Genomic DNA, 27,366 nt, shown 5'->3' with positions numbered 1-27,366 from the left:
AAAAAAAAAAAAAAAAAAAAAAGAGGCTACTTTAGGTCCATGTGCTCTTAACTCTTCAGCAAACTACTAGCTGCTGTTAAAGACTTACAAGTTTATTAGTCATTTCCCAGGAAGCAGTAAAATTGACTTCTGAAGAATGAAAACATTGTTTGAATTCCAGCTAAGTTAATGACTGCCCACTGGTAAAAAAAATAAACACTAGCTTTTTTCCCCCTTTTGTTATGCGAATTGAATAAAGAGAACATATAGAACCCAGCATAGTAACTGACACAAATCAAATAAACTATTTTATAGTCATATATATAACTGTAAAAATCTTAGTAATGATGTCACTGGGAAGCGTATGCTTGTAAGATACACAGCTCCAAATCACTAAAATCATCTGATTGGGGAAACTGGCCACAGGAGAAACCTTAAGCTTATGATAAAAATCTGGAAAATGAGCTGGGAGTGGTAGCACAAGTCTGTAATCTTGGCTACCCAGAAGGCTGAGGTAGGAGGATCTCAAGTTTGAGACCAGACTGAGCAATTTAGCGAGACCATGTCTCAGAAAAAGGGCTAGGTGTGCAGCTCTATAGCCCCTGGGTTAATCTTGACTTTCATTAAACAGAAAATAATCAGTGTAAGTATTTTTTTATGCTAGGATTAGCACAAGTAAAACTATTTCCTGATGAATCACAGGTTAAAGGAGAATTAACATTTGTCCAAATAAACCACAAATGTTACAAGTGCTTATTATGTGCCAGGTGCCAACTTGTGACATTTTATTTTAGAAACTATTTTCCTAATTTCACATATACTGCCATTTTTGAAAGTACCCCTGTCATAGAGCTTCATATTTCATCAGTGTTCTTTTAGGACAAGAAATAAATGAGCCGATTTAATTTATACACAAGATAAGCCTTAGACTTCACCTCTACAGATAAGCATTTATCACCACTATCTGAATTTATAATTTATAACTCACCTCTACACATAATCCCTAAATTTATAATTAAACTTATTCCACAGTGTAACACACTGAGTATAAAATTCATCATTGAATGGCCTTATCCCTAATATATTTTCTTCATTCAAGATAGATAACAAAAATCAATAGCTAAATTTTCTTGTTTCTGTAATATATTCTGCATGCTGGTTTCTTGATTGAATGAAAATGGCATTAAATGCTTTGAATTAACTGGCTGTGTTATCTCATGTGTGAAATTTAGGAAACAATATACTGTAGCGCCTGCTGCTAATACCATATGCCTATCATTTTGCATAAAGGTACTGTCATGGCCGGAAATAACACAACACCTGTCCTAGTCTTAGTTTAGAGGTATACTGTGAACCATCTAGTTAAATGATACAATGTCTAAACATCTTATCAAAAGCTAGAGCAAATGTCTAACTATGAGTTCACTTTAGTAAATGATTCATATATATCAGATAAATTGATCCAGCTAAGTTCTTACTCTGACACTTTGGTGGTGCTGAAAAATCTTTTCACTTAAACTAGAGGGAATCATCAATATAGGGCCTTCTGGATGTAAGACCTAAACCTGGATGAAGACAAAAAAGTTAAAATCCACTGTGCTTAACTGTGTATCACATATGTAATCAATTTTTCCAACAACACATAGAGGTAAAGTAGTATAGTCTTGAGTATACTGTTCTGCAAAGGGTAAGTAATCTTGCCAGGATGAGTAGTGAGTAGAACAGAAATCTGAAAGTATATATGGCTTTTCACTCCTACGTCTTATCCATGTATACTTCTTTTCTTAAAGAAAAGCAAGTAGGTTAAACTTGAAAACCCTGAACGTAAGAGGCAAATTTAAAAATGTGCACTGTTGTCAGGGCCGGGGATCTAACTTCGTGCTTCTGCCATCTGCCTCATAAGGCACAAGGTCCTGAGTTCAATCCCCAGTACCCCCCACCCAATTTTTTTTTCCACTGTTGTCAACATATGATAAATTATAAAAACAATGAAGTTTTTAACGAGTTTTAAATTCTGAATTATTTATTAGGTTGTGTTTTTAAAACTTTTATAAAAGTATCTTTTGGGACTTCGATGTTGCCAATTTTCCTCAGCTTTTTTTTTCCTTCTGTTTGTCTCTTCAAAAGTTTCATTTTTCGGGTAATATCACCACCATACTGAAAAGTATTTTAAAAAATTTTAAGTCCATATCACTTCATGAGAAAATAATTGCATAATTACACAGCAATATAATTCTAACACCTTTACCCAAGTATCCATAAAAGAGACATCTGTAAAGTTACCTCTCTAATATACTTGCTAATTTTACTACTTGCTCAAAGAATGATAAAGGCTTTCTTTATATTTCTCTATTAACTTGGCTTAAAATTTGGGATTGTATTATAGCCACAGTCTGATATGGAACTCTGATATTGTCATACATGTGGCAGAAGCTATGCTAAGCAATTAGAAAAAATCATTCAGTTCTTAATAATAACTGATTTAATAAATTTAACTGAGACAGTAAACTCTGGCAAAGCACTTATAGGAGAGGTAGATTTCAATTCCTAATACTGTTCCCACTGTATTACAGTCATTATCTTGAAAATCTTTCATTATATATTTACATGTTGCCTAGATTATGTAAATTTTAAAAATGCTCCCTTAGAATTTCTTAGGAAGAAATTTTATAAACAAGGTAACATTTAATAATGTAGCCAAATGAATTACTACTTTACCTACTAAATTTTGGTTACTATTTAGAAAGAAACAAAGGGCATATAAAAAACAGCAATGGAAAGCAATATATTTATACCCCCTTTTTGATTTTAAACACATAAAGCAGACACATTACAAAATAAAGTAAATGCAGCCAGATACATACACATTTTGCCAAAACATTTTTCCTATAGGCTTTCACACTGTAAAAGAAGAAATTTTACTTCAGTATATAATTTCATTATACTTTATTTCCAAAAACAGTTTCCCCTTTCCTAAGATTGTAATTACTGTCATTACCTATGTAAAACTGCTATAAGCAAACTACTTCAAATGCACTTGCATTTACTTAATTAGTAGACCAAATAAATTCATCATGATACCAACCTTTATGTACGTTATTAAAGGAAAAAAAAAGTCAAAGCTTACAGGTATCAGGCATGATTAGGCCAAATCAAGAGTATGATGTGACCATGACACAAGAATTATATTCTCTTATTTCTGGTTTATCTAAAAATAGTGCTACCACTTCAATAAAATTAAGATTACTGACTCCAACATATGTGGCTGGTATGGCTAGGAATATAAAGTATAAACTGAATCTTCTATATAAGCTATCTCAAAGCATTTTTATATATAACATATATATAATATACCCATCCCATCAGTTATAATACTGTAATATTCCAAGAAATTTCTGTATATCTTCAATTTTAAAAAATAACTATTGGGCCAGGGATTTAGCTCAGTGGTTCTGGCATCTGTCTTGCAAAGTGCAAGGACCCACGTTCGATCCCCACCCCCCTGCCAAAAAAATTGCTCTATATAGGTACTCAATAGAATATAGAAATTATTTTGTTTCCTTAAGGAATTCTTTACCTCAACATAATTTTGTAGATGACCATGTACTAACTTTTACATTGCACTTTCCAGAATATTCCACTCATTATCACCAACTCTAGTTTGCCTACTATTCTGTATTTCTATGAAATACTATAACTGAAGCAAAATAGTGTTAGCAGATAAAATTCATTTCAAATAATGGTCATAAAATTTATATTCAATCTATATAAAATAACCACTTAAGCTAGAATTTAATGGCAATTTCCAGCTTTTCATAGGTGTTTTTGATTTTCCAGAAGTCTTATGATCATAAGTGAAAGTGAAGTATCACAAAATACTTCTATACTTTCTGTTAAAAGTAAAGCAGGGGCTGGGGATAACTTAGTGGTACTATGCCTTCCTCAAAAGTGTAAGGTCCTGAGTTTGATCCCTGGTACAAAAAAAGTAAAGCAGATTTTTCAGAGTTCCGATTCATACACTTCATTTCATGGAAAAGACTACTTTCCTACAAAAAATAACCAATCTTCCATGTCTACTATAATACATGCTTGGTCCCTAAGTTGTGAATGTAAACCCTAAGGAGAAATTAATATTTCTTTTTGATTTACAAGTCCCTAGCTTGAGAGAAGTGACACTAGATACTTCAGGTAGAAAAACTTTAATTTTTGTTTTTTGATTTAGGTTCTCTTAAAATCTACCTGAATAGATTACAATCTACCTGGATAAAACCTTAAAGAGATTTCCTTATCCACGAAAATCAAGTCATTCAGTGTAAGTGGAAATATAGCTTATATTAACATCTCCCAATGGTGTTATATAATTGAAAGTAGCAGTCATCACTTAAACCAGTGGAACTGAGAGTCAGACAGCTCTACTGTTTCTTCAAGTAAGAATACAATTTGAACCAATATTAAAAGTTTCAATAATTTTTGGTGTTCTAGTTGTTTCACTTCTAAAAATAGCCTGGAAATAAAAATCAATTTCAACTCACGTTTCTCTTGCAATGATTTTACTTCCAATAGCAGCTTGAATTGCTATCTCAAACAGCTGCCTAGGAAGAGAATCCTTTAGACGTTCACATATGGTTTTCCCAACAGCGTATGCTTTGTCTCTGAGACAGAAAAAAGAAATATAATTATTTAAATATCCTAAATATTAATTACAGTATCTTTGAAATTCCTATGTATGAACAATATAAAGGTGATTTTTTTCATGGAGATTCAAACAGAATTCATTTATTATCAAAAAAATTCTAGTATCTGAACCATGAATAACTTTTCTGCTTTAAAAACTATTGAGCCAGGCATAGTAGTGCACATCTATAATCCCAGTACTCTGGGAGACTAAAGCAGAAGGATCACAAATTCAAGCCAAGCCTGCGCAACTTAGCGATTTAGTGAGACCCTATCCCAAATTTGTTTGTGTTTTTCGTCTTTTGAGACAGGGTCTCATTCTCTAGTCCAGGATGGCCTCAAACTTGTGGCAATTCTCTTATCTCAGCCTTCTGAATATGGGATTACAGGTGTGTACCACCACGCCCAGCTTCTATCCCAAATTTTAAAAACTATAAAAGGCTGAAATGTAGCTCAGTGAAAAGGCCCTGGGTTCAATTACCAGTACAGAAAGAAAGTCTACAAAATCTAGGAACACATATATTACAGAGTAAAAACAATTCTTGATATCCTAACACTTTTATGTTTGCTTTAAACAAACATCCTTTGTCCTTTTTTTGCAAATTCATTTTTTATGGACCAGCATATATACATCCTGTTTTCTTAATAAATATTTTTGTCATTTAATTTTCACAAATTTCAATAATCTATTTTAACCAATCAGCCAGTTTTTTGTTTTTTTTTTTGTCAGTTCTTGAACATCGATTTTTCAGCATTATTTTTATGAACATAAAACCTTTTTTGTTCTGGAACCAAAAGCCATCATTATAAAGTTTAAAAAAAGTTTTAAAAAAATTTCACAAGGTATGTAATTGAAACATTTCTTTCTATGACACTATTCTTTCTAGCTATTATAATTCTCTACTCTATATATTTAATACACTTGAAAAAAAGTGTGGAAGAACAATAGAACCATTACAGAGAAATCTATTTTACCTTTAAATGTTTTGAAAATGTAGCTGGTCAAATAAAAATGAATGTCCAATAAGAAAACATTCAAAAGCTATTACTTTCACCTTTCTCAATAAGTTTCAATTTAACTTACTTGTGTACGACAGTTACTAGTTCCTCTACAATATTTCCATTCAGGAGAATGTCCATTTTTATAAGTTCTGCAGTCTGGTAGCCTGCATCTTCATAATCAAAGCTAACAAGGAAAAAACTTAAGTTATGAACATACTTACCAGCCAATTATATTTTTCTTTCTTTATAAAATTGTCTTTTTTCCTATCCCTTTTATTACCCTCCGAAATCTAACTTCATCAAAATATTGTATACTCACTTTTATATAAATGACTCTAAATGTCCATGGAAAGGAACACCTTGTGCTTTTTGTTTACAATGTCCAGAGGGAGTAAGAGGAAAATGGCTAAGTTAGACTAGGTTTAATAGATTAATGAAGTCAGTGTCACCTCCTTCCCAATGTTGGCTTCTGGCCAATACTCTTAATGGGTCTTTCTTAGGATTTATAAATTTGGTTTCAGTTTAGTGTTCTATTAATGACAACCCTATGTTTAAATAGGATGGTACTGACAGACAGCTAGCTATTCATAAATGAACTCTAGTTTATACCTTCACAGAGCTTCTGTGACAATTAAATGAGTTAATATGTGTAAAGCACTTGGAGTACTGCCTAGTGCACATTAAGTAATTAAAACAGAGCACATATCAGCACTTAGGTTTACCTACCACTATTAACAATAAGGCCAAAACTTAATGTACAAAACAATACATAAGAAAGAAAATTGCCGTTGTCCTTCCAAGTCTTCCTATCCTGGACATGTATTTTCCTGCGGCCTTATAATTTTTACTAGTGTCAAACAACTGCGAAAATGTTTGGTTTTTATAATTTTCACTCTCATATCAAATTATTTCCTCTAATGTTGCTAAAGCCTTCTTCATTACAACTTGACTATACTAAAGGCTCCTTGTTAAGGAATATGGAGAATACAAAGAGACAATAAAATCTAAATGTATCCTCTGACTGATGTTTACAGCTCTAAAATACCTTATGTTTTCAAAAGAAACCATTATACAAATAATGGAAACATAACCTCTAACTAAAACACATATTCTAGTGTCAACTGAGAATGTGGGAAACACATTTGAAACTCCAAAAGGATACTGAGTTTGGGGTTTGAAGGCAAACAGCTTTTTGGTTTGGCATAACATCCTTGTTGTAAGGGAGCTGCAGTAGATTCTTGCTGTTTGGTATAAAATAAATTTTTCCTGATCTCAATCTATGGGAGGTCAATGAGCTGATTAATTTCTGTTAAGCATGGAACGGACTGCATTTGATAAACATCCATCTTGAATATAAGAATTACATGTGATTGAGGAAATTGCAATATTTTCTTATAGTTCAACATGAACCATTTTTTGAAGTGTGTTTAAGTTGCCAAGCTAAAGATTTTAAGACAACTTAATTCAAAGTAGTACCCACAGATAACATAATTCATGCACTTTTGCCAGAAGTGTTTATACAAACATTAAGCCTACTATTTTTAATTATAGTAATTGTTTATAATGCCACCTCATTTCATTTTAAACTTGTCACTTAGTCAAAATCTTTTTAAAAAGATTTATAGAAAAACCTGGGTGACAATATAGAAAAGTACATTTTCAATATAAACAAAACACAAAAGATTTCCTTCATAAAAAGAATTCCTATGTATACTACCTGTTCACTGAAAAGCTCATTTCATAAAGTTAAACATTCGGCTGAGTGTGGCATGTTGAACTCGAAGTTTTCTTTTATACGAGCATTGTGTACGCATCAGTTTTTCCCTTCTACTCTCCCAGTATGTTTCATATATTCTTCATGATCTACTGTATACTATTCTAGTCTGTAAACACTTTAGGATAGTGAGGACATCCTAAGTTGTGTGCCACAAGACAAAAGACTGCTAGAATGCTATACCCTTAGTTCCTTATATGCTAATATTGATTTTCCTTTTTTTTTGTTTCCTCATTGAATTTATTGGTATATATTAGGGATACAGTACAGTTGCATTCATCATTGGGATCTTGTACCTTTACATGACAGGTCTTGTTTCTCATTCCCCTTACCCCTGCCCTCCCTTCACCCCCTCCTCCCTTCCCTATTTACAAATACTTTATTTCCATTTTTTTGTTTTCTCATATTTTTTCTTTTCCCTTATTTCCTTTCCCCTACCCTTTCCACTTTTCCTACACCTTTAGTCCTTTTCTTCCTATTTCACCTTGTCAGTTATACCATTTGGATCTTATTTACATTTTTAGTTTTTCATACCCGAGAAACTATTCGATATTTACACATGGGTGACTAATTTATTTCACTTAAGAGTATGGCCTCAATATGCTGATTTTCCTTTCATTTTTATCTGACTGTGTTCTATATACTTCTATGGGAAACAGTGGTTTTTATGACATGGACCATTTAATCCTGGGAAGACCAATTTGTTAAAGTAAACATAAGTGTAAGTGCACATTTAATAGACATATTTAATAGACTGTAAGATGTATGTCTGTTTTTCAAATTTAAATAGATGCTTCTGGGATCATCATGTACCACACAATTACATTTTGAAAATACCAGTGAGGTAATAATAGCATCTTGAAAGTATGTACAGTTCTTAACCAAAAAGAAGGAATACACTCTTCATAGAGTGTTACTTTTTTTCATTAAGAGCAATAGACTGATGATAAATCAAAAGAACTTTTTCTCCTATAAGCAAATTACAAACATCCTCTAACACTTGAAAGTTTTTTCTAACCTTTCTAACTTCAGATATGATTCCTAACTTGCTTAAGAGATCCAAGATTACTAAATAGGTGAAATATTAGCATACTTGTTAGTATTTCAAAAAAGTTATCTACCCACTTGATATTTCCATTAATTTTTTACCTCGCATATCCAGAAGACAGAGATTTCAAAGAGTCATAAAAATCTACCACAATTTCATTCAAAGGGAAGAGATATTTAAGCATAACTCTATTTTGATCAATAAACATCAAATGTTTCTGAACTGCTCTTCGGGTCTAAAACAGAAAGAAATAAATGAATTTAATGATAACTTATTCAAATGTTAATCTAAACAGAGATGATGTCAATTACCAAGGTACAAATCCTAATAATAAAGAGCAGACAAAATGAAGAAATAGTTCGTCACTGTCTCAAGCAATATTTTTTAATACAGGCAGAACCATTTTTTTATTTCAGTTATATTATGCTGGGACCAAAGCTTTTAATCCATTGTTTTTAAGGTTTTTTTTAAATTATAATTACTTCATTCAGTGGTTCAATCAAATTAATTGCAACAAGTCCAAATTTTTAATAAGTAGATAAAGTCATAGAAATTAAATGACTAACCAAAACTACAGTACAATTTGTGATGAATTAAAACTCAGGCCTTCCAGTCACTATTTGATAAACTTTGCAATATGTGCTACAATATTTCAAATAGGAATTTTTGGGGAACATGATTACATTCCATTTGTGAATTATTATAATATGGCAAAAACTATTATGCCAAAAGAGGGATACCTTCCAATGTAGAGTCCTAAAGTTTTATAATTATCTTTCAAACAATATTCATTTTGAAGTACTCAGAAACTATAAGAAATGATACTTTTGACCACTACAGGATAAGTAAGTATTAAATTTCTTTCTTTTAGGCTAACATGTCAACTTAGTGGATTAACACGCATGGTAAAAATTATTAATTTTTGTTATTTATCAAAACAGTTTTAAAAGTATATGTATCTTTACATGTATAGATGCAGACAGATACATATAAAAATCTCTTATTAAATTCAGTTTGCATACGAGGTGGAAATTTTTCAAAACCTGAGCTAGGAATAGGTTACTTTTGTAATAAATTGTATGCATTTCTACCTGGCAAAGAGCCATTATTTTTCCAGTATATTCATCTGGTGTGATAATAGTGCCCAGAACAACTGGCTCCAGGTATTCTGCTACTTTTGACTTGTCAGGGAATTGTGCAGGGTTGATTATTGTGATTTCTTTTTCTCTGTATTCCTAAAAATTAGAAATATAAATGATTGTCAAAAAGAAATATTAATATAAAAATTATGTTCATTGTTTAATATAGTAGAGAACTTCTGTTGCAACTAATAAAAACAAAAGAATTCCTGAATGCTACATCTTTTTCTTTTTTAACAACCTTCAAATTGTAATCCTTTAACATTAACAATAATTTTTAATAAATAATATATTTTGGTTATTGACATTTACTAAACACATTTCCTATATCATTCAGAAAATGTATGGCAGCAATACACTTAGATTTTACCTACAGTCTTACAAGATAATACTACAGTACATTTTTTGCAAAATACTAATAGATGTCAAAGTCAGTATCTGTTTAAAATTAATTGCTTCTTAAAAGGAAAATAATAGTTTCTATCATTAACTTAAAATCTAATCCCACAGCTACAGAAATGAGTGCTTCACTTTTCGTAAGAAATTATGACCAAAATTATATTTTTCAATTTTGTGCTAAATTTAGAACAGTATTTTCATTACTAATTTTATATTTTAATGCCAGTGACAGACTAGTTTTGATAATGTGGAGTTAAGAAAACTTATGCATTAAAAAGGTTGTTCATTTTAAACATAAGCTAGTTCAATTTTTATTATTATAAATCAATAAATATTTATTTTTACTGACCATTCACCTATTAGTATACTGAAAAGTTTCTCTTAACATTCTGCATACACAAGAAGTTTTCCTTATGTTGGTCCAAAAATTATAGTACCTTTATCAATTTTGCTGATGAAAGAACAGCTTTATATGGAACAGTAGGTGTTGTCAAAATAACAGAAGTATTATATTCTTGCTCTAGTCGCTGGTTGAAAACTTCCATATGCAGAAGTCCAAGAAATCCCAACCTGGTAGAAAAAAGTCAAATTTCAAAATGTTTGTGTTCCATGAGCTCTATTTTTTTGTCTTCTTTGCTGAACTTATGTCACAGGAGAGGAATGGAATCAAAAAAATCATTTAGGCAATTCACATCACAATTCAATGCTACTACCATTTTATAAAATAAAATTCAAATCTTCCATTGGTTTCTATTATAAACCACTAGAAAATTTAATCCATAAAATGTGAAGCCATGATGTGGAAAAGGCATACATAGAATGTTTTAGTTCATTTTACTAAAATGAATTTATCTTCAGAAATGTTCATGAGCAATGTACTACTTTACTCTCCTGTAAGAAGGCAAGTCTACAATATGAACTTACCTCCAGCCAGCACCCAGGGCAAGACTACTATCCCGATGTACTGACACGCTGGAGTCATTTAAAGTCAGTTTTTCTATGGCACTCTTCAGGTTATTATATTCAGACTGATCTATAGGGTACATTCCTGGGAACACAAGGATTTCTCGTTATCACGTGATAAGCCATCTACAGAACAAACAATATAGTGTGTTACCAAGTGTAATATTGAACATTTAGCTTTTACATTCCTTTTCTACACTGGATTGAACAAAATAGTGGCTTGTTAAAAATCTATGAATATTAAATTGACTGCAAAGTCTCTTCCAAGTCAGTAGCTTTAATCAATATATAACTGGATTCAGACAACTGTTTTTATGCTTTTGTAGAAAATTCAGATGGAAAAAACAAGAATGAATTGTGGGGTTAGGCCTAATTGGGAAACAAACTGCTTCAAAAAGCAAAAGCATAAGATATTCCATAACTATAAATAAAACTGTTAATAACTTCACTTAACTCTTACTCTCTAATTCTTCATTCTCTATATTATTTATTTAAACCAAAGATAAAATTTGCTTTTCACAATTTACTAACAAAAACTATGGAAGGTACTGAATCATAGCATTTTTTCTTCACACATGCAAAAAATCCACATCTTAAGTCATCCAAAATTCTTATGACTGAGTTATAATGCATAATTCCCAGTGACAGAAATCATTAGAAGAAAACCAAGGGCAAGACACCTAGTATACAGTAACATCATGACCTATTCCAAATGTCTCTGGCATCACACAGTAGTAAAAAGTTCCAAGGGTGATATACTCAAGGGTACACTATTCTCTATCATGTCTGCACTAGTATATTATAAAGCCCAGCTAAGAGGAAGCCATTCAGTAAATGTCTACCAATAATTTATAATAAAAACATCCTAATTAGAAAAATATTTCAAATATAAGGAACTAACTTTAGAGAAACAAGATAATTCGTATTAACTATGCTCTCCTATATGTCAGCTCATAAGGAGTCCTAGATGATCTCCCATATAAAATTTAATCATATATATAAATTTATAAATTGATACAGGAATATAACACATACACAAAACAACAGTATCCTGGCACTAGCTGTTAGTTAAATAATTAGAATGTGTACTTATCTGCTAATAATTTTTCTTTCACTGCAGACACAGACTTTTAGTTTAAAAATACCTTGGACCTCAATCTTTAAATTTGTGAGCTCCTCACCTGCAAATACCATTGGTTTCGCTGATTTAAACCCAGGTAAGGGCTCCACTGGATGTTTATGTGAATACAACGTATCTCCTATTTGGGCTTCAGTGACATCTTTCATCCCAGCAATCAAATAGCCCACCTGTCCTGCATATCTAAATAAAATTATTATATGCATATATTTACTGTTTTAGTGTTTCAGGTATAGTTAAATTAGTTCTGCCTTCACAGGAAACTAGCACATAATTTCCAAACAAAACTTCACCAAAGTACAAAAAAGTAGACATATCAATTCTCAACTTAATAAACTTGATAAACTCTTTTCAGCAAAAGAATACACCATGTCTTACATGTTACCTAAAAATCTCTGCACAAGTCTAAGCCTTCCTCGTGACTGCTCATATTTTGCAAATTACAAAACTTCTAAAATATGATTTTAAGTCAAGTAGAAAAATGTCAACTCTCAACAAAACTGACATGTATCTAGTTTTTGTCTTACAGGAAAAAACAAATTCTAAAACTTTAGATTTAGCTTTGTTTAAAAAATATTACCTACACAATAACAAACACATAAAGGATAAGCTATGAGAACCTTAAATGAAGGTACAATAATGTTAAATACTGGCAGAATATAAACAGACTTTAGAAATATCTCCCTAAAATGAAAATAAATTTTCTGACAAAAAATATGAGTGAGCACCATAATGTTTTTTTAGACATACAACATTAATCCCTCGAATGTGATCTATGAGGTCATCTGGTTCAATTCTTTAATTTTTACACAGGAGGCAACAGGACCTAAGAAACCGCACACTATGTGTCCAAGGCTATATAGCTCACTGGTATCTAACACAGAGTAGGCATGCAATAGAATAGCTGTTTATCTATTTTTCTAATGTACACTACCTTGCTAATCTCCTTCCCTTGATTTTAATCAAAGTTTTACCATTAATTCTACATAAAAATGAAAATTTCTGTACTACCTTTATGTTGGAAAGCCTAGCTGCAATGAAATTAAGGAAAAAAAACTCAACATGGATATGGCTATAAACACTTTCCTTGTCCCATCAAATACATCGATATAGGATCCAATTTGTAGTGGATCATTAAATTAGTTATAACTAGTCATGAAGAATAAAAAAAAAAACACTATATTTTCTTTCTATTAAAGTTTCTATGGATTATTATTAGTTAAAACTAGTTATGAAGAAAAAAAAAAAAAAACACTATATTTTCTTTCTATTAAAGTTTCTACCATTTGTCACACTTGAGATCCTTGTAAAAGGCTTGTGTTTTATAGCTGCATTAAATCAGTTTTTCAAGTTAGCCAACTGGAATCATTCTAAGCACACAAAGTTGAAAGAGGAAGAAAAATAAATACAAGTATTTTAGTTACTATTACAGATTACTTACAATTTAAGAGTTGGCTGCTCACTAGGATTCAGAACTCCCACTTCATTAACTTCATATGTCTTTTGAGTATGTGCCGATACAATTTTATCTCCTCTGGAAACCATTCCATCAAACAATGCTACATTGGCTATCACACCTCTATATTGGTCAAAGGTGGAATCAAACACCAAAGCTCTCAGGGGATTTCTGCGATGCACCTTAGGACTATTAAATATAAGTTTAAAAAATACATATATGTGTGTGTGTGTGTGTGTGTGTGTGTGTGTGTGTGTGTATACTAAATTAATAATAGTATAAATGAATAGTATAAAAATAGCAAAATACTTACGGGGGTATTCTTTCAATAACTGCCTGAAGAACATATTCAACATTTGTTCCAAGTTTAGCAGAAATCTAAAGACATACAGATCAAAAAATAAAAGCATTTAAAAACAACACTTCTCTATACTGATGACTTAAGATCAGAAGGAAGAAAGAATTCTAATCAATTTAAATGGAGCAAAAGAAAAAGTACAAACTAAAAAAATCCTAACTCAAATACCTCTTTGTACTACACTTAAATGGTTCTATGGCTCTAGGATTGATTACAAAAATATTCGCCTTATGGTGTTGAGGGAATAAAGAGTTCAAAATTCAGTCAATCATGTTTCTCCATGGAACGTATGACTTTAACCATACTTATTTTTTGATCTTCCACTTCCTCACCTGAAAAATGAAATGATTATGCATATATGATTATTCAAGTTATTCATAGTTGGTCAACAAAATATGTAGCTGGTGTGCAACAATAAAGTATATTGCTATTTTGTTGTTCTTCAGAAGCATGCCATGACTTAGCCACATGCCTGTGACTGAACTTTGTCATCATTACTAAATGGACTATCTCTGAAATCTCAATTTCAAACCCACTCCCTGAAAGCTACCACTTACTCTATAGCAAGATTTTTCAGCATCACTACTAAAGACATTTTAGGTCAGAAAATTTTTTGTTTGGAGAGGATGCCCTATGTACTGTATAAGATTTAGCAGCAACTAGTGCATTTCATCTACTCACAAGATGCAAATACCTTCTCCTAAATTTTAACCTAAAATGTTTGGAAGGTAGAATCACAACCCACCGAGAACCAGTACATTAGTATCTTCTTTGCAACAAGCCTTAACTACTTATTGCTAAATGTATTACTCTTATCCATTACCTCCCACTCCCTTCCTAAGGTGGGGCTCCAAGGTCTACCACCTACAATCACTGCTTACAACCAGTTTTTATTATCTCCTAACACAAGCACCCTCTAAAGCCTCAAATTTGAATGCATCCAATATTGTGCCTTCTCCACTCATGGAGCAGTTTAACATTAGTAAAGAAAAATCAAATAACTGGTCTGGTTCATTTCTTTGAATTCATGATTGCAGATTTCAGTGTATAATCAACACCTCCTGATTGTCCCAGGGTATGTCTTTTAGTGAACTGCCATTACTAGGACACTATTTCACACCACCTTTTCAAGCCACACATTTTTTTTTACCTTGGTCAATTCACTTTCATGGAAGACTATAATATTTATCTAATAAAGGAAACAGAAAACATCAAAAACTCCCTCACACATACATTCAAACCTATCTGCACTATACCTACAAGTTTTCTGCCTTATCTTTTTACAATATGAGAATTATGCTTCTCTGAAAATCTGATCCTTTCCATGCTGTCCTTTCTAAAGGACAAGCTCTTACTCATAATGCCCCAATTTGACAATGTATCATCTGACCTCTAGTACATCTTCTCTAAGTACACTTTTCTCCCTAGGAAATCACATTCATGGCTATGCCTTTAAAAAACTCTAAGCAGATATAACTACTATGTATCCACCCTGACCAGTACTTTGCATGGAAGTCAGAACTGTGTATTTATACAAAATCTCTACATGGATATCTAAAAATCATTTCAAACTCATTATGTCCGAATATGTCCAAATGTCTTTATTTTCTCTCTAGATCTTTTCTCCTCTATTTATATACATATTGATAAATACCAATATTTAAACAGTTGCTCAAATACAAAGCCTCATTGATTATTCCCTTTCACTTCTTTACATGTAAGCCATCATCCAATCTTACTGTATCAAAAAATAAGGATCCTATTTATGTCTGGCTCTAGCACATACTTACCTAGGAAAATTTTCCACTTGGGCTACTACTGCTAATTGGTTTTCCTGCTCTTTTTATGCCTAACCAATTCTCTGTCTGGCAACCTGAAGATCAGTTTCTCTATGTTGCTTTAAACTTCTTTCATTATTCTAGAATAATTCTCAAACTCTTTAGCACATTATAAGTCCCAGCATGATTTGAATCCTGCATACACCTATAAAGCTATCTTACCCAACCTGTCTAGCTTCTTTTTCTTCAAAATACCACAACTTGTCCTATTTTAATTACCAGGTTGTATATAATCTATTATGTTCAGGATTAAAAAAACCCATTTTGTCACCTGACATTTGTTCTTTCAGAAACCAAATCAATATTGAGAGGAAAATGGTAGATTGCTTCAATGACATACTAGATTATCATATAGGATAGTAGTTTCCTTCTGGCTATTTAATAAGCAAACCATCACTTTAAAGGTAAATGAAAATTCAAATTAATAGTGGCATCAATTTTGATATAAATAAATTGATTGTTTCTTAATAGTACCATAAAAAAAATCACATCTATTTCTCCATTTCCTAGCTTTAAATACAACATGCACACTGAAAACTGTAACTAAAGCTAGCTTTATGAAAAAGCTTTTATGAATTAGCTTTTTGTCAATTCCATGAACAACAAAAATGCTTTGAAATTGTCTGAACTTGCTTTTCAGGGGGTATGATGGCATTTAAGAAATACAGATAATCTTTCTTTAATCAACTAACTACCTGTTTAATGACTATCCAGACTTATGACCCACCACTCGCTTAAACTTAAGACCTGTCTTTTTTTTTGTATAGTTCTGTACATCTTGTTTATACAATGTCTTTTTATGTAGTGTACTTGCTTATATAGTAATGTAATTTTTGCTGATTATGCTGTACAGTACGGTAGTTTTGTTGTTATGCATTACAATATTGCATGTAAGAGTCATGCAAATAAAAGCAAAGTCATAAGGTTGGATTTTCCTTTGACTACTTTGTTACAAATATTGTAATGTATGAACTATACATAAGTACTTATTTAGTGAGCAATCATTTAACAACCTTGTTGTAGTTCAGGAACTTGGTTGTTAAATGAGGAATGTGTGTATTACTACAGTGAATTTCAGAAGTCTCATGTTTTAGTTCTGGCACAGTCACTACACCTGTGATCTTAGAAAAGTGATAAAATCTATGAGGTTTAGTTCATTTAAATCTAATACAGCAAAAATTTCTTTATGTCATAGTAACAGAAAATGGGGTTTTGGTAAGAATCAAATGAAGTAATAATGAAAGAATGTTATAAAACTACAAAAACATTATACAAAGCCAGGTGATCCAATATAACTCAGGCCAATTATCTGAGAATTTCTGTAGTACAATCAATATTTTTCAAAAGAAAGATATTTTTTTTTACCTTAATACAGTCATCACTTGGAATATCAAATACTTTTTCAATTTGTTTTTCAACCCTTTCAGGATCTGCATTCTTCAGATCAATCTTAAAAAAAAGAAATCCATTGTGTTAATAAAATGTATTATGGTATTATGTTTCAACAGTCATTAGAGATAGTTAAAAGTTTATCTGCTTTAAACTATTTTTTTCAAAGTAGTTAAAATTATATATAAACAATATTTTTTTTAAAGCTTATCAATTAGTATCATATGGCCTGATTTAAAAAGTTAAACATAACAGGAAATCTGATAGCAATCTATGGGCAGTCTTGCTTCTCTTTTTTTCTTCCTCACTGAGTTTATTGGTATACTTTAGGTATACAGTACAGTTATGTTCATCATTAGGATCTTTTATCTTTACATGACAGGTCCTGGTTCTCATTTTTTTCCCCTTACCCCTGACCTCCATTTGCCCCCTCCTCCCATCCCTATTCACAAAAACTTTATTTCCATTTTTTCATTTTCTCATAATCTTTCTTTTCCCTTATATCCTTTCCCCTACCCTTCCTACTTCCCCTACACCTTTAATCCCTTTTCTTCCTATTTCACATTGTCTTGCTTCTCTAAAAACTAACCCCAATATTAAGAAATAGAATCTAATGTAATGATTTTAAATGAAGAGTCTTAATTTTGATAAAATATTTATAAACATAGCTCAGGTTAACACTGAAATGTTTTTTGTGTGGGCTTTATGAGTTTTCTCTTAGGTAAGCCCCTTTTCTTTTTCTATGTATATTTGGTATGACAGACATCTTTTGTCTATCTTCACCTCTTTCCTACAATAATGGCCTTCCCTTCCCTTATGACATTTGTTTGACAGGTACTATCTTCTTGACTATGTACAAAGACATAGGAGTCAAACCTGCACCTCTGTTACATGCAGCTCACAGACACAAATCCCACCAGTACACTGAATAAATAGCTGGAGTTTCCTCATATAAAAACATAGTGCACCTGATACTTAAACACTAAGTATAATTTTAGAAATTGAAGTAGCATTGTTGTATTATAATTACCTTGTTTATAACTGGAATTACTGATAGCTGTGCTTCAAAAGCAAGAAAGAAGTTTGCTACAGTTTGGGCTTGAATACCCTGAAAATATGAAGGCATAAAAGATTGAGATGATCATTTTACCACCTATCACAAAGAGCATTCCATACACCTTCATCAAAATTAAAGTTTTACATCACTCTAGTAACAAAATTACACCAAATGGTATGTATCTGCCTGCTGTGATTTGGATTTTGAATGTCCTCCTAAAGCCCATTATGTTAAGCTTAGTCCCCAGGCTCCTATTACTAGAAAGTAAGACCTCAGGGAGGTCCTTAGGTCATCAAGGCTGTCTCTTTCAAGGCAATGGTGCAGTCCTGGCCCTTTTATCTTCCTCTATTTTGCTTTCCAGTTGATGTGGTTTCGCCCCATTAACACAGGCCTGTTATGATGAGCTGCCTCACCCTAGGTGCAAAGCAACAGGGCTAATCAGCCACGGACTAGAACCTTCAAAGAGAGGCCAAATAAACTTTTTATCTTCATAATTATCTCAAGGATTTCATTAGAATGATTAAAAGCTGATTAACACTAGCCTTCCTGCTTTTGTCTGTAGTTTTGTCTTGTGGGGGGGGGTCAAAATAAAGATCGCAGATGGTAAAGCAATAGACAAACCAAGCAGGGTGAGGCAATGGACATTTTTACTAGGCTTGCCACAGGGAGCTTCACCCAGAAATAAAACACGAACTACAGAACATCACATTCATTCCATGGACTGAATCATTTTCTGTGATCATTCCTTTCAGTTCAGAAACATTATAGGAAGTTGCTCTTGTGTCAGGAACTGTCAGGCATCAGAACTACAAAGATGAAACATGGAGCCTCAAGGGCATCAAAGTCCACCACAAGACACACTCACATGGTGAAGTCTGTAAAGCCTGCTACTATGTATGCAGGTGCTGAATGACTGCTTGGCGGGTTCATGAAATGCTCAATGAAATAACAGAAAAAAATCCAAAGTCTTGAATGAAGAAGTTGTGAAAAACAAATATATCAAAAGCATATTTTCATACTGTGAAACATAGCTCTTTATAGCTATCTGCTGAATGTTTTTATGTATTTACACCTACACCACAAAAGAACTTGGTAGTAGTACTGATGTTTTTTAATCAGACAGTACTTTCTAAATTATTGCCTTACAATAAAACAGAACATGACCTGGAAACACAAAATATTTAAGCTCTGCTACAAACTGATATGAATTCGGATTAAGAACAGCTAAAAGTGGTAGGGAAGGTTTTGGTTTAGCATGTACTGATAATAGAGCATGACACTTTTACAAAAAAAAATAGAACAACAATTCTTCTGGTCACGTTGAAAAATTTAAAAGATGAACTCATCAACCTATAGGATACTTTAGTGTAATTACAATTCAAGTTTTAATAATGTTTTTATTTAAAAACAAAGATTTATTTCCAAAACAAAACATCTTAATGAATACCTCTGGAAATAACCAAAAAGAAACATCACATTATATAAGCTGAAAATTCCTACCTCATTTGCGTCAACCACTAGTAAAACACCTTGGCAAGCAGAAAGTGACCTGGATACTTCATAACTAAAATCAACATGGCCCTAAGAAACAAAAACATTGGCACATTTAAATGTTAGTAAATTTTTAGCGAGAGGCATTATGTCAAACTTTAAAAAGTTAACCATAGACTTTTTAATACTACTTTGTAGCACGTTACACTAACATCACAGCAATCAGAAAACAAAAAACAAAGGAATATATAACTTACTGGTGTATCAATAAGATTTAAAAGGTATTCCTTTCCTTCAAAATTGTAAAAAAGAGATGCTGTCTGTGCTTTAACAGTGATTCCTCTTTCTCGTTCCACTTGCAATTTATCAAGAACTTGCTTATTATTCTTTGTCTTATCAATTGTTCCTATAAATAGAAACACTGATATTTTTCTAGGCTTCACAAAAGGAAACATTCCATGTAAAATTAAAAACAAAACTCGAGAGTATGGTAAACTTCCAATTACTCACAGCAGTCAAATATATAAAATGAAAATACCTGTTAGTTCTAACAGCCTGTCAGCTAAAGTACTTTTGCCATGATCCACATGTGCAATGATACTAAAATTCCTAATATCTTCAACAGCAAATCTAGACATGTCTGGTTTTTCCTAGAAAGAGAAAATACCACATTGAAGTGTATAAATTTTACATAGTATAAAACAAATACACTAATTCAAAGAATATTCTGTTCATTTTTTAATTGATAGTTATTTTATATTTTTCTGACCTTTGAGAGAATGCCTAAACTTCTATTACAAAGAACACTTTACAAGAGCACTCATCAAATACATCAGTTCCATAGTCAGAGATAACTACAGGGCTAAATAAAATGTCTTTAATACATCACCACTTACAAGGCCAATCAGCAATTGAATTTATTTTCATAGAACACAAAACCACCTAGAACTCCTGAACATCTAAGAATGCCTTATCCTGCACATGCTCTTAAGGTACAGGAGCTACAGAAAAGCTGAAAAAAATGAAAGAAAATTCTCCGCTCCCATCACACACTTAATCACCAATCAGGTCTATTTAAAAATCTGAGTTCTGAATTACTGCCTTCAAAGTTACATTTATACACAATCTTGTGGCCCTCCTGAGAGAAAGAAAAAAGATTAACATCAAAAAAGGGGATTACTTAAAATTAAATATTTTAAAAAAAAGTTCCTGGTTTTCAGGACACACATAATATAAAAGACACATCACAAATATATTTACCTAAAATATACTGGTCTTTTAAACTCTAAAAATTGTATTTTTTTTTCATTTTAATCATTGTATCCTACTCTGTAAACAACGTGAAATTATGATTTGTATAAAATTCGCCTTTTCTTTTTATAACTGCTCCAGGGCCGATGAACACAAAATTATACCTTAACTGCAAAAAATAAAACTTTCATTATCTTTGACGTAACTTTTTTGGGGGGGGTCCATTCAAGTCAAAGGTTCGTAGAACTCCTTTAACTACTCTGAACTGACAAATGTATACGAATAATTTTAAAACCTTAGGTATCTTTGAAAAGGCTAAAATGATTAATTTTATAAAGCCTGTTTTTTCCATTAAATCAACTTGATTTCAGTCACTTCGCTTTTTGTGCCTAAAATGTATCTCTTCACAGTTATCAGTTTCTCGAGTTGCAAATCCCAAATCCTCAAATTATGAGTATAACTATTATACAGATTTTTTTTTTCTGGCTGAGGTACACCTGTAATCTCAGCATTCTGGGAGGCTGAGGCAGGAGATCATAAGTTCTAGCCCAATGTGGGCAATTTAGAGACTAGCGAGACCTACACTCAAAATAAGATAAAAAGAATTAGGGACGTAGGCGTTGAAGTCAATAGTCTCTTTACAGCACCAGTTTAAAAAAAAAAAAAATGGAAGCCATAACTAGGGCTTCCTGCATCCTAGGCACTGGACTGAAAAAAGCTTTATGCGAAACCTCCCAAACTGCCAGTGAATGATGTTTCATTGGTATTGCATTCAACAAATGAAGAGGCAGTCAGAGAAAGATCAAGTCACCTGTCCAGGTCAGATAGCTAATACAGTGCAAGAAAACGTAGGTTATACCAGGAGCTTCCAAGGAAGTTTTTGGCGGAATTAAACCTAAAAAGTTAAATGACTTGCCAGAGGTCACACTGCGGGAGTTGTGCAAGGATTAAAAAAAACAGCAACTCTAGAATTAACTGGAAGCCCGGTCCGCACCGAGTCCCAGGAAGCCCCAAAAGGTCCCAAGAGTGCCTGAAGCAGGCTGCTAAGTCCTGAAGGGGGCGAAATCACAGGCTCAAAGGCGGTCACCTTGAGCCCCACAGAGCTGCAGAGCCTGTCGCTAGCCCACGACCCCGCAGGAGTCCGGCTGGGTATAGGCAGGGGCCTGGGCAGCCCGGGTCGCGCGGCCGCTGTGGCCCACGGCAGGAGCACGCGTCTGTGCCAGCAGCCCCGGCCCGCGAGGGTCCACATGGCCCGAGCACCGAAAATGTCAACAGAAGGTCTGGAGAGGCGACGAAGCCATAGCTCTAGGTTGCGTTTGTTCCTAAGCTAGGCCGCCCAACGAAGACTCCGGACCGCTCCAGTGGCGAAATCAATCACGTTCCCGTACAATCCTCTCCCCTTAACCCCGGAAGGATGGCGTACAAGAGGAAACCCTCGCTGACGCACACGCGTCGCCAGACGCTCTGACGTCAGAGCGTCGCCGCGGTAGGGTGGGGTCACGGAAGTTTACCAAGTCCTCAAATGTGCTAGGTATTTAAGAGGTAAGCAGAGTTTTGCGTTTGCTGTGATATATTTTCTGGCGTTTGTGTGTCCTGTCAGTTCCCCATACTTCTCAGGAAATGCAGATCGGGTGACTTGTCTGAGAGCACGTTAGAGCCAGGTGTGCACCTGCAAATCTGATTCCTGATCCTTCGTTTTCCACACACACACTAGCGAGAGCTGCAGGAGGAGCTGAGGTTTAGATCATGGAGTAAAGATGCTTTTACCACCACAGTGCTCTTAAGCCTCCTATCTAGCTATTTGCGGAGTATAAAGGAATTTTTAAAATTTAGAAGTCAACATGTATTCCTCATGTTGCCAGTTACTGGACAAATACTGACAGGAGATATAATATTGATTGTAACAATGAATCCAGGAACATTTTGGAGAGGGGGGAAAAAAAAACTATTTCCTGAATGCCAATCTCCATGATCTTCAAGTTATTTTTAAATCAAATGCTTACCTTACAAAGCACAGAGCTCTGGAGAAGTAAGAATAGGGGAAGAGATGAAGACAGAGCCAAGGAGACGTGGAACAGTGGCGTATCTCCCAGTATTTGCCTTGGACTTTTCTGGAGTGACTAGAGTGGGATATAATGGAGGAACATGGCAGCTGTACTCAAATATTCTGACCGAAATCCTATATATTATTTCCAAAGCCTGTGAGCATTTTTTTTATTTGACAGATTTCTTGGGATCAAAAATTAACAGTCTCAATCTTTTTTGTAGAACTTTTAAGACGTAAAGCAGTCCCCATTACACAACTAATTCTAACTCCATCTTTGTTAGAGAAGATTATTTAAATACAACTGAGCATGATACTTTTAAGTCAGTTTGCCCAGACTTTTAATGATTTGAATAACCCTCACTGATCTTCACTTTCCTATCAAAGATAGATAGATCCTGTCATTGAAGTGCTAAAAAGAGATTTTGAAGTAGTAACATACTACAATAGATAAGATGGTCCAGAGTGAACTAAACTCGACTTAAACGTGGAGAGAGGTGACTACATTTTAAAGGGGGATGACAGGGTAGGGAACAGAAAAACTGGAATTGAATTCGTTGGGGAGTGACAATTTGCAAAAGATTGGAGAGGTCGGCGGGAAAGCCCTCTGCTTTGTTAATTGGTGCTTATAGGAGTCGGTCTCCTGCGCCCTGACAAAAGCTAGGAAACTGGTCCCCTGTCTTCAGATACTTGGTGGAACAAACTAAATTCTTCGAGCAGCCTTGAGACTTCTCAGTCAGGAATTTAAGGAGGCCGTAGTTATTATCATCAACAGCTGAGCTGTTAAAAACAGTCTTAGTGCTTTTACAAGTATTTTATTTTGGGGGGAGGAGGGCTTGTAGATGAAATCATTGGTGCTGAGGGTCTCTAGATTTTATAGGTAAATGTTGAGATCTTGCTTGAGAAGAGGACTCAGAGGAGGCTACCATTGTATATTGTTTATATTATTTCTCTTTAACTTTTATATGTGAATGACTTTATTTTTTATTTTTTTATTTTTATTTTTTTTGTACTCTGATACTTGTGCTTGCAAGGCAGGTGGCGAAACCACTGAACTAAATCCCCGGCCCTAAATGAGTTTATTTTAAATGAAAATTGTATGATTACCATTGAATGGGACAAGCACAGTAAAATGTCATAAAGAAAAAACAGTGAGTATAAATGTAATGAATAAAAAAAAGTGTTTGTTCTGTCTTGATTTTTAAAAGGGAGATCAGTAAGCATTAGAGAAGAATTTAAAAATATTACTGCTGGGGGAAAAAAGGAACCCTTCTACATTGTTGGTGGGGATGTAGGCCAGTACAACTACTCAGGAAATCAGTATGGAGATTCCCCCAAAAAATAAAACTAGAAATTGCATTCGAACCAGCTATTCCCCTTGTAGGTATCTTCCCAAAAGAGTTAAGGACGTATTACACTGGTACATGCATATGCCCATGTTTATAGCAGCACAACTTACAATAACTAAATATTGGGAGTAACTTTCTGTCAAAAAATGAATGAATAAAGAAAATGTGGTATTTACATACACATGTGCTATATTGAGTACTAGTCTGCCATAAAGAAGAATGAATTTGAATCATTTTTAGGAAAATGGCTGCACCTGAGACCATAATGTTAAGTGAAATAAGTCAGATACGTGAACTTAAATATTACATGGTATCTTTTCTATCAGAAACCCCAAATATAAATAAAGAGCAAAATAAAAAATGGATAATAGGAAACAGGGAGATTTTTCTTCAGTTCGGCAAGGAACCAAGAGAGAGGGGGGAGGCAAAGGGGAGGGAAAAAATGAAAAAATAAAACACCTTAAGATGTGTTACATATATGTATCAGCTCCCCATGATGAATGTAATCATATACTGCAAATGTACTAACAAAAATATTGCCAGACAGATCTTTCATGTCGATCTAAACACATATATTGAAATAAAGTTTAAAGAAGTTTCCTTGTATGATTCATTGACCTTGTTGCTGTGTCCATTACTCACCTAAACTTACTTGAAACCTCTAGAGGAAATAGCCCTACACTTTTAGGGGCAATGCAATATCATATGAGGCTAGCATTATGAAAAATACATTCATCCTCAGCAACATTGTGTCGAGTAATATGCTAGCTGTGGAAACATGGAGAACTTGAGCAAATTGTTTGAAATTAGACAATAGATGCTTTGGTTTGGATATGGTTTAAGAATGTTGCTAAAAGGTTCACATTCTGGAATATTGGAAATATAAGGGTATCAAAGTGTAAAGGATTAATTTAGTTCTCCCAATACCATTAGTTCCCATGAGGGCAGGCTGTTTTAAAAGAGCAAATGTGGCTTCTACCTGATCTCTTGCTTCTTCCCTGGCACAGGTAACCTCTCTCATGCACTTCTGCTATGTGACACTATGCACTAGGACATCAGAAATGGATTCTAGAAATGTGCTCTTCAGCTTCAAGAACTGTGAGCTAAATAAACTACTTTTTTAAAAAAATTCAACTTCAACTATTAGAGCAAAACAAAATGAGCTAAGACAATAGATACATGAATACAAAAATCCACCTTTGAGTCAAGATTGTTAGAAACCAAAACTTACCCCTTGCAGTATCTTTTAACAACAGAAGTTTATTTTTAAGCCTGGGAAGGAATGAGAGGTGAAGTCACTGAATCTTGAAAGGTGGGGTGTGGTACTATTTCTATGCTTTGAAGGATAAGTAGTCCCCCTAAAATATCTACAGTCTCCATGAGCAGTGGGTTAATCAATAGCATAATCACACTTGCTCTGTTCTCAGCACTATGGCACTATTCTACACATTTTTTACACATACATTTATTTAATCCTCACAGCCCCTTCTGATCTAAGTATCTTGCTTCTATTGCACAGAGGAAAAAACCTGGCCTGCCCATCTTACCTAACTGCCCAGAATCACAGTTAGTGAAGAAACAGGCCAGAGAGCCCAAGCAGACTGAGCCTGCACCGTTCACTGCTTCTTCACCTCAGCTCTGCTGAGCAAACATACCAGAGAGTAAACGCATATGACATACATTATTGGAATGAAACAGGCCAGAGAGCCCAAGCAGACTGAGCCTGCACCGTTCACTGCTTCACCTCAGCTCTGCTGAGCAAACATACCAGAGAGTAAACGCATATGACATACATTATTGGAAAATACTTGCAGAAGATTATGTCCTAAATTCAAGACAGAGATATTTTAAAGCAAGGGTTTCTGAACAGCTCATATATGTTGAAAACTCATAAATCATGATCCACTTCCCCCTAAGAATGATTGTATAATGTAGAGATTACATTCTTATATGACAAATTGATGCACAGCTATTACATTATATTTATGTTTTTAAGCATAGTGAAATGTGTTTAGTTTGCTAGAGCTGCCATAACAAAATACCACAAATCGAGTGGTTGAGACAACAGAAATTTATTTTCTTACAGTTCTAGAGGCTAGAAGTCCAATATCAAGGTGTCTACACAGTCAATCTCTTCTGAGACTTTTTACTTTGGTTTATAGACTACTTGATGGTTTCTCATGCAGTCTTCCATCTACAGATGTCTGCATTCTAACTTTTCTTACAAGGACACCAACTGTATTTGAGTTGGGCCCATGCTAAACCCCACACTTTAACATAATTACCTAAAGATGTGCATCTCCAAACACAGTCACATTCTGAGTATTGGAGGCTCTACTTCAATCTACGAATCTTAGCAATAGAGGAACACAGTTCATCCCTTAACAAAGGGAATGATAAATAAAAACATAAATAACTGTTTTATCTGTTTCAAGATTATTGACATTATGGATAATTTTTATCTCTAGCAATATTATTAATAAATGCTTTTAAATAACATCACAATAGTATTTAAAAGTATATTCACAATTTTATAGCACATTCATAAACTATATTATATTGCTGTTAGGTAGCCAATACAGTGTCATCTTTGTCTACAGTATAAACTCATCATAGAACTCATTTTTGAGGACCACTATTTAAATTGTGATTTAAAATGTTTTTTTAATTAGAAATGTAAATTGGGGCTTTATGACTACTTTTTATTGAGTTTATTGATACATTTTAGGTATACATAATGATTATATTCATGATTGGGAATTTGTTTTTGTTTTTGTTTTTTGTTTTGTTTTTTTGGGTTTTTTTTTTGGTACCGGGGATCGAACTTGGATCCTTGTGCTTGCAAGGCAGGCAGCAGAATCACTGAGCTAAATCCCTGGCCCAGTAAAGAAATCTGATAAATACTAATGCAGTTGTTTTGTTTGTTTTGTTTTTGGAACCGGGGATTGAACTCAGGACCTTGCGCTTGCAAGGTAGGTGGCTGAACCACTGAGTTAAATCCCTGGCTGTGATTGGGA

At 33.6% G+C, this 27,366-nt stretch overlaps 2 protein-coding genes across 8 annotated transcripts in view; one reads left to right on the top strand and one right to left on the bottom strand.

The window, feature by feature from the left end:
- Nucleotides 1–1,996: 1,996 nt before the first annotated feature.
- Guf1 (GUF1 homolog, GTPase) lies at nucleotides 1,997–22,407 on the bottom strand. 4 transcript variants are annotated; one of them, XM_010639108.2, is made up of 17 exons: nucleotides 22,044–22,407; nucleotides 20,244–20,355; nucleotides 19,963–20,111; nucleotides 19,715–19,795; nucleotides 18,188–18,265; nucleotides 17,134–17,217; nucleotides 13,886–13,950; nucleotides 13,558–13,761; nucleotides 12,160–12,299; nucleotides 10,940–11,063; nucleotides 10,453–10,585; nucleotides 9,569–9,712; nucleotides 8,579–8,712; nucleotides 5,738–5,839; nucleotides 4,512–4,631; nucleotides 2,844–2,880; nucleotides 1,997–2,136 (listed from the first exon to the last, which is right to left on the bottom strand). In XM_010639108.2, the coding sequence occupies exons 1-17, from the start codon at nucleotides 22,203–22,205 to the stop codon at nucleotides 1,999–2,001; spliced, it is 2,007 nt and encodes a 668-aa protein (XP_010637410.1). In that variant the 5' UTR covers nucleotides 22,206–22,407; the 3' UTR covers nucleotides 1,997–1,998. The 4 variants fall into 4 exon arrangements, with proteins under 4 accessions (XP_010637410.1, XP_019065311.1, XP_019065312.1 ...); XM_019209766.2 differs by lacking the exon at nucleotides 22,044–22,407 and adding an exon at nucleotides 21,873–22,009; XM_019209767.2 differs by lacking the exon at nucleotides 22,044–22,407 and adding an exon at nucleotides 21,768–21,834.
- A 19-nt stretch (nucleotides 22,408–22,426) lies between these two features.
- The window catches only part of Yipf7 (Yip1 domain family member 7), a 39,690-nt gene continuing 34,750 nt past the window's right edge, over nucleotides 22,427–27,366 (top strand). For 2 of the 4 annotated variants that reach the window (XM_033758812.1, XM_033758811.1), the window contains exon 1: nucleotides 22,427–22,498. The gene's annotated coding sequence lies outside the window, so the exon portion shown is untranslated. Of the gene's footprint in view, nucleotides 22,499–25,356; nucleotides 25,448–27,366 lie in introns of all 4 variants that reach the window. The other 2 variants (XM_033758813.1, XM_033758815.1) reach the window with 2 other exon arrangements.

This window comes from Fukomys damarensis, unplaced genomic scaffold, assembly GCF_012274545.1.
Source record: "Fukomys damarensis isolate Sample0158 unplaced genomic scaffold, DMR_v1.0_HiC HiC_scaffold_35, whole genome shotgun sequence".
In the NCBI taxonomy this organism is placed as follows: Eukaryota; Metazoa; Chordata; class Mammalia; order Rodentia; family Bathyergidae; genus Fukomys; species Fukomys damarensis.
Note: the sequence above shows the minus strand (reverse complement) of the source record. Positions and strands in the feature narration are given on the sequence as shown.

What these genes read in the sequence shown, in the direction of transcription:
- Guf1 (XM_010639108.2), bottom strand. Translation starts at nt 22,205, where the DNA reads ATGTGGACCCTCGCGGGCCGGGGCTGCTGGCACAGACGCGTGCTCCTG. An exon ending in GCAGCTCTGTGGGGCTCAAG is followed by an intron (nt 20,356 to 22,043) that starts GTGACCGCCTTT and finishes TTCTCTTTCTAG; the next exon opens with GAAAAACCAGACATGTCTAG. An exon ending in GAAACCAATGGTATTTGCAG is followed by an intron (nt 11,064 to 12,159) that starts GTGAGGAGCTCA and finishes TTGTGTTCCCAG; the next exon opens with GAATGTACCCTATAGATCAG.